Here is an 8,428-nt window from a genome sequence, read left to right on the forward strand (position 1 = left end):
TCTAAACCCCTTTGGAAATAATTTTTGCTAACGCATGTGAAATCTGTCTGGTAAAATTGCAGGAAGCTGAGGCGGAGGTGGGGTGTTCCCTTCAATTATGGCACTAAAGTCCCAGTTTGAAAGAGCCAGATTTTAATTATATCACAAGGACAATTTAGAGATTATCTCAGTAAATCCTATGACTGAATGATGGACTTAAGCATTACTCTGCAGAGAAATAAGTTTTTCCTATAGGGGAGGAAAAACTGTTTTTCCTTCTACCCCTCTTACGTTCATTGCCCTGGGCCCTGTAAATTAGATTGACAGAAGACTGATTAACAAGAGAAAAACAGAGCAGTTTATTAACATGTGCACTGTGCATACACATGAGAGCGCTCAGTGATGAGCAACTCAAAGAGGTGGTTAGAACTTGGGCTTAGGCCATCTTTTTTTTTAAAAAAAGCAATAGATTGTTAGAGAAGTGACAAGATGAAGGAAAAGGACCTTGAGTTTCTAGGGCAGCATATTGTAGGAAGGTAAATATATGCGGAACTAATGGAAGGTAAGTGCTGAGTTAATAAAGTTTGTTTTTCCTCTGGTGCCATCTCTGGGCTATTAGGGTATAGAGTTGTCGCCAGTGATTAACTTCTGTCCTTCCAGGAAGAGAAAGGAGGAGAACTATCTTTACAAATTTATGTCCTGCTTTTAGGCAAATAGGGAAAGTGTGAAGAGCTCTCTTTGAAGCTGCTTCTTCTCAGTTGCCTTCAGTTCAAACTAATCCCTATGCCAAAGTGGCATATTCTGTACCCTTCATTCCCATCGAAGGAGACTGGGGCATCTTAGAACCGTATGAAATGGAAACAGACACTAGTTATTTTTAAAGAAACCATGTACACTTTTATATAATATTTTTACCTCAAAGAAGGCTTTTGAAGCGATTAAAAATTCAACATGGCTAACTCAAGTGAATGATGTTGTTTTGTCATTTGAAACATTAAAATCGAATTTTGCCCCAAGGGCTTTTTTGAGTGTGGAATGCTAAGCAGTTTCTAAATAAAACAAATATCTGGGTCCACCATTTTCCAGTTATTATTTTCTCTCCTCCTTTCACTCATATTCTTTTTTAGTAAATGTTCTTCGAACTGTGTTTCAGAAAATATGTATAATGGTTCCAACCACCCTCATCTGTGGCTATTTTCCTGGCTCAGTTGTACAATACGGTAGTGCCCCCTTCTCTGCAGATGGGGGATATGTTCCAAGACCCCCAGTGGATGGATGCTTCAAACCATGAATAGTACCGAACCCTATATATACTATGATTTTTCCTATACATACATACCTGTGACAAACTTTAATTTATAAATTAGGCACAGTAAGAGGATATGTGAATTGCCAGGATCACTACTCTTGTGCTTTGGGGTCAATATTAAGTAAAATAAGGGTGACTTGAACACAAGCACTGCAATATCATGACGGTGGATCTGATAACCATGACAGCTACTACGTGACTAACGGACAGGATACGCTGGACAAAGGGATGATTCACATCCTGGGTAGGACGGAGCAGACAACAACAGATTCCATCATGATGCTCAAAATGGCACACAATTTAAAACTGATGAATTGTTTACTTCTGGAATTTTCCGTTTAATATTTTCAGACCTCAGTTGACTCGAGGTAACTGAAACCACGGAAAGCAAAACCACAGATAAGGGGAGGGACTACTGTATTGTGGTAAAGGATTCAGCTTCAATAATAGTGACTGGAGAAGAAAGGTAGAAGAAGATGCTCACTGAAGCATTTTACTAGAAAATTAGCTGTAAAACACGTTAGTGTAGAAATCACATGCAAATTCATTAAAATAGTGTTAAAAATTCAAGGTCCCCTCTGCCAACCCCCCCCTTTTTTTAAACCATTTTAACCACATATAAGTATATAGTCTGTGGTATTAAGTACATTCACATTATTGTACACTCTCACCCTTTGATGAAGAATCTAGTTCATCTTTGTACAAATCAATTCTGCAGGAGTAGAACAATCCAAGAAAGAAGGGGAGGGAGGAGAGGGGAAAGAAAAGTAAGAAGGAAGGTAGGTAGGAATAAAGGTAAGAAGGAAGGGAGGGAGGAAAGTCACGCCGAGAAGCTTTCACCTTCCCTTGCACATGTAGGTAGAGGGTCTGACAGCAGTGAGCTCTCGTAGCTGGAAAAAGAACCATGGCAGTGCTGCAGGTGGGATTTCAAAGACTGGAAAATATGACTAGAACTGTATTGTGCCCTGACTATTTTTGGACCCAGGCCTCTGCTTTTTCACATTCAAGGCTTGAAGTCTGTTGAAATTTTGCATGGCTAACAAGGCTGCAATTGGGATGGTTTCCCCTTCGCTAGTAGCAAGCCGTTACTTAGCACCATCTATGTGCAGAATAAACAGGCAATGACAAAGTCAAGGGTCTTACAGAAGCAAAGGATACTCACATTAATATATATCACAAATGAATGGTAGCACAAGTTTTGAAGACAATGTGTTGCTATAGGAATTCATAAAAAGGAGTAACTTCTGCAAGCTAGGATGATTTTTGCTTAATTGTTACAGTGACTCTGCATTCACTTAGTTCAAATTTTAACTGAAATCAAATGTCAATAAAAATCTCACTTTATGTGCAGGATTTGAAATGATATTATGCACAAAAAAGGGCAAGGATTACGTAATTTCAAAGCCAGTCTGCAAAACCGTTTTTATTAATGCTACATGATGGCTGCATTACAGGTAGAAGAGACATATCCAACATTCTTTGTCAGTCTCCTGGGAAAATAGGTCTTGAATTATGAGAGCTGTGGTTAGTGAGAGCGCCTCAGGAATGCATTCCGCTGTTAAATGCCCTGCTCTTGTACTCTAAAGCCTCTGATGTTCTTGAGGGCAATTGGACTGACTATTCCGCATTATTTTATTTTCTGGTGGAAGCATTGCTACTCTAGCATAATGGAACAGACTTTCCTGTGGCTGAAATGGAAATATCTTGCAAAATGTAAACCTCTTGTATGAAAGCTAAATTCCCAGGATCTCTCTCTAGTGGCCAAAGATGACAGATCATGGCTTGTGGAATGTATCTCATCTTCACTTCCCGTGAATGAATGAGACCAATGTTGGAATTGCAAATAGAAGCCCCACATTGATAAGATTGAGATATATTGCTAAGACTTTGCAAAATATATCAAGAAAGTGGTCAGTGGTTTAAAATGATGGCTAACCCTACCCAGAAGCATGGAAGAATGCATTAAATCCAACCATTCACTAGTCTGTTCATTATTAAAAACCTTCACAGAGTGAAGCTGAGTCGACCTGAAGACTACACCATAGGTCTTTCTGTCTAAATTCAAATAGTGACTTTAACTGACTATTTTTGTAAATTAAGATCATTTGGCAGGTACATGAAAAAATGCTCAACGTCACTAATCATCAGGGAAATGCAAATCAAAACCGCAATGAGATATAACCTCATGCCTGTCAGAATGGCTATTATCAAAAAGACAAAAATAGTGTTGGTGAAGATGTGGAGAAAAGGGAACCTCTGTGCACTGTTGCGGGGAATGTAAATTGGTACAGCCACTATGGAAACAGTATGAAGCTTCCTCAAAAAATTAAAATTAGAATTACCATATGATCCAACAATTTCACTTCTGGGTATTTATCTGAAGAAAATGAAGACACTAATTTGAAAAGATATACGTACCCACATGTTTATTGCAGCATTACTTACAATAGCCAAGACATGACAACAACCTGTGTCCAACAATGGATGAATGGCTAAAGAAAATGTGATTTTACATATAAATTATATATTATATATATAATGGAATATTATTCAACCATAAAAAAGAACAAAATCTTGCCATTTGGGACAACCTGGATGGACCTTGAGGGTATTATGCTAAGTGAAATAAGTCAGATAGAGAAAGACAAATGTCATATGATTTCACTTAGATGTGTCATATGATTTTACTTACATGTGGAATCACATATAAATATATAAATACATTTAAACAACAACAAACAACTGGGCTTATAGATACAGAGATTGGATTGGTGGTTGCCAGAAGTGGAGGGTTGGAGAAGTGGGCAGAATGGGTGAAAGGGGTAAAAAACAAAACAAAACATCATTTGGGTTTGGATTTATTTGACAGTGCCAACCCGAAAGCAATTTTCAGACTGATTCAGCAGACATTAAAAGATGCGTGAGAAAGTGGAATATGTTAAGCAACTTAGAATGGAGGAAAATAATAGTGTAAGAGATTGCTATACTTTTGACATTTTACACGTAATTCACATTATAAATAATATGCATCAATTACTTGATTCAAGACCTCAGAACTTTTCATAATGGATTTGAAGCACAAAGTACAGTATTTATAGTCAGCGTGAAGTCTTTGCTTTCAATGATGGTTATGACCTTTGGGCCAGAAAGCAAGTTGAGCTCCGCGCTGTGAAGAGTTATGTCATGCCAAGGCAGTTGACCACTCTTTCTTTCCTATTCTCCGCTGTCTTGCAGACCAGATGATGTGCTCCTGCATCGCACGCATGATGAGATTGTCCTCCTGCATTGCTTCCTCTGGCCCCTGGTGACATTTGTGGTGGGCGTTCTCATTGTGGTCCTGACCATCTGTGCCAAGAGCCTGGCAGTCAAGGCAGAAGCCATGAAGAAGCGCAAGTTCTCTTAAAGGGGAGTCGCCTTATGGGAAGCAAAGCACAGAAGCTGCACTCATCTGCACACATCTACCTGCAGAGCCTGCTTCCTGGCGCAGGAGATGGAAGGGGCTGTGAGAGGTCTCTGAGAGGCTCCCCCTCAATGATAGCAGAAACAGGCACAACCGGAAGGCTTGGAACCTCATAGATTGTTTTCCATGTGTTGTAGCGATGGCTAAAGGGTCAAGCTGAAAGGAGTATCTGTTTCAGAAAATCCAATAGAAGTTAATTTTCTTCGGGAAGTAATAGTATATAATTGTACAGTGTAGAATACAAACCATTATGATTTATGCTACTTAAAAATATTAAAAGAGAGTTGTCTGTGTTCTTTTCTATTTTCTTTTTTTATGCTTAGAACACCAGGGTTTTAAAAAAGGGTCTTACGGGTTTCATTTGATTTTGCTAGATTAAACTTTTACTTGGAGACAGGAATTCCTGCACAAGTCTTGACCTCACAATGTAATCCCCAGTTTCCACTATTAAAGAGTACCTTTTGACTCCTGCTTGAAAAAGGAAAACTGCACTGTTAACTCAGACTCCAGTCACTCCTGTGACTCTCCAGCAAGGAACCCTCAAAGATTGGGAAAACATTCTCCCCACTCGCCTTTGTTTTTCACCAGATTATTTCTTAAGAGAGGGAGATGATTCTGAACAAGGCCTGTCCTAGCTCTAAGAGGACTGTGCCTCTTTTGTTCGTCTGTTCAGGTTATTTTTCATGGATTTTATCTCTGTGCGGTAGAATGTACACGATGTGAAGGACACTTTTCAGCTTAGTTAAATGCTATTTTCATTTCTTTTTTCTTTTAGGTCAGAAAAAAAATAGTCAAAATCAGTTAAACATTTTATTATATTTTCTTTGTCCTTCCTTGGATGTTTTCAGTATTAAAACGAAAATATTGCTGCAGTTGTTTCATTTGCTTGGACACACCTGGAGATGCAAGCCAGCTCACATCACTCTGCTGATGAGCTCTCTGTGCCTTTATCAAAAATTCACTGAGGAGACCATACTTCTTTGCATCTGTTCATAAACTCAGATTGCAAATATCAATCACAGGTCTCAGTGAATATCAAACCTACCCTATTTATTTACCATGTGGAATCAAACCTTTGTTTAGATGAGATGTACATTTTTGGTCAAGGAAAAACTGACAACATAATCTCTTTTTTGCTTTCTTCTAATATCCTTCAGACATGCTTCTATTAGAATAAAGGCAAACTGGAATTTAAGGGCAAGCTTCCCTCAGTTATTTGTGCAGCATTCCAAGAAAGATACGTATTAGTGGAATGATGATTTCCTGATTTTAATCCACATACCAGTGTTTTCTTAATTCTAGAACGCAAGTAATTGAGTGAGCCATTGTCTTCTGTGGAAGACTAGGGTGTTGGGTGATATTTTTATTCCAATTCAAGTGTTACAGATTTCACTGTGAAAAAGGCCTTGAACACACTATTTATGACATCCTTTGAGGCAGCTACAGTGCCTTGACTTCAATCCCAGTTTTCTGTTGCAGCATCCCTGTTGTCTTAGCAACACAGTGAACCATTCTGAAGCACAGAGTAACACGAAACTGGGAATCAGAGAAAGTCACCTTTGCATCACAATGTGAGAGATAAAGTCTACTTTATCCATTTTTATCTTAACCCAATAATCTGTGATGAAGTGATTACAGGGAGTAGATAAAAATAGTGCATCAACGTTTGTGTTGGTAAAAAGGGAAGGTGATATATATTGATGAGTTTTTATTTACCAGTTTTTTACTTATCCATTTATATTAACTAAATGCTTCCATTTAGGCTCAAAGAGTATACCTGATTATATTCTGTAGGCTGATTTTTTGGAAAAAAGGAGAAGCATGCTGAATGACTGAGGTCACATATAGTTTTAAGGTCTTCCTTGCTTGTAGCCAGTTAAATTGAGGTTCTTTATTATACTTATCATTAAAGATAGAATTTGAAGGAACAAGAAGACATTTTTAAGATCATAGATGGTAAAGAAGTTTAACTTCTTAATATTTTAATTTTCTTTTTTATATAAGCAAGGAAATGGTATAAGCTGCTAGAACAGAAACCCCAAAATATGATGACTCATGTAAGACAGGAGTTGATTTCTTTCTCATAGAGCAATCCAGAGGTAGTTGAGAAGTCCAGGACAGGGAGGGTAGCCTCTGTTTCATAAGGTAATCAAGGGATCCAGAATCTGTCTACCTTGTTGTCCTCTCATTACCAAATGTGTTATTCTCCCCATAGTCAAAGCTGGCTCAAAGAAACACAGCCAATTTGTAGCCTGTGAAAAGAGAGGAGTTTGGGAGCTAGCTATTTCCTTTTAAGGAAGCTCCACCCATCACTGTACTCAGAGTCCATTCGTGAATACTGACTACATAACTATACCTGGCTTCAAGGACTGCTGGAACATGTTATCTCCAGCTAGATGGACATATGTCCTACTAAAACTCTGGGGGAAAAAAAAAAAAGGAGAGAGTGAATACTACAGTAAAAGACAGGAATGATGGGCAGCTGTCCATGGCCGGTGCCATGATGAACATCTGAGCAGGGATGACAAAGATCTCTTGCCCTGGCAGGATATACAGTCCTTGGTAAGACTTTGCTCTCTGGGAGGAACTCCCTTGACCACTGCCTTCTGTGGCCTCTAATTGACTTCCAGGAAATTCTTGCTCTTCAGATCACGTAGCCACGTTCGAAACTTTTGGGAGGCGTCACAGCTTTTGCAGGCCCCTGCCTGCTGGTGGAGATTTGTAGACCTAGATTTCTTTAGAGACTGAACAAATGTAGATTTTTATAGTTTATAGGATTGTTGTTTAATTGACTGTTGTACGGAGTCTGACTCCATTTTCGATGTTTGACTGATAACAGCTTTCCCTTTCTGCTCCCCATTCCCTTTCTCCTTCTGTTCCACATCTGGGCAAGCTGATTAGAGAGCCTGGGTACCCCCTGCTTTGGACTGGCTGGGAAGTTCAAACCACACAAGCCCTGGCCTGCTCGCAGGAAACCTCTCCCTGCCCCACACCCTAAGAAGAATAAAAGCCAAGCGAGTCAAGTCATTTTTGGATCTCCTCGGGAACTGCCCCACTCTCCCAGAAAGTGTCATTCATTATGTGAATAATAAACCTTTTCATACCCTCTTGATGTGTGTGTGGTTATTAGTCTCAACACCCAAACCAAATTTTGGGTAACGGGGTCCGTCTGGCCTCTGAGGGGTGCTTACAACATTGGTGATAAAATTTCATCAAAACATAGTTTTTGGTCTTTTTGCTTTCAGTTTTGTTAGTTCAGATGAAAGTATTCGCAGCCAAAGGGCTACTCTCATTATATCTGGAGTTCTTAAGGTAGCAGCATCTTATTTACTGTGTCTGTGCTTGGCCTGTATCTCCAGCCCTTAATCGAGTGGCAGCCGCTTTGAGGCCTTCTAGAAAAATGGGTTTAAGTAAGAATGCAGTGCCCTTTAGCTGGTCTTTTCTGCTCAACTGACTTCCATTGTCCAGCCAGTAGTACTTAATGGAGACTTTTGAGAAAAACTGCATAATAATCTGCTGTTTGGAGTATAGAAGCCGTAGGGCTACAGGATATAGGCCCAGCTCTTGTAACAAAGCTGAGTTACCTAGTTGTAACTAGTTTTTCTTGTTTCACTGTTTTTCACGGTTCTTCAGTATAAAAAACATCATAGCTCTGCTTTTCTCTAACTACTTTCCCCATA

General features: G+C 39.2%; 1 protein-coding gene across 1 annotated transcript in view; it reads left to right on the top strand.

Annotated features, from left to right (window-relative positions):
• Nucleotides 1-7,850, top strand: part of KCNMB4 (potassium calcium-activated channel subfamily M regulatory beta subunit 4) — a 68,282-nt gene extending 60,432 nt beyond the window's left edge. Inside the window, exon 3 of the mRNA XM_060023856.1 lies at nt 4,523-7,850. Coding sequence (XP_059879839.1) covers nt 4,523-4,691 — 169 coding nt within the window. The 3' untranslated portion in view covers nt 4,692-7,850. The remainder of the gene's footprint in view (nt 1-4,522) is intronic.
• Nucleotides 7,851-8,428: the final 578 nt, after the last annotated feature.

The sequence above is a fragment of the Delphinus delphis genome, chromosome 11 (genome assembly GCF_949987515.2).
Source record: "Delphinus delphis chromosome 11, mDelDel1.2, whole genome shotgun sequence".
NCBI lineage: Eukaryota > Metazoa > Chordata > Mammalia > Artiodactyla > Delphinidae > Delphinus > Delphinus delphis.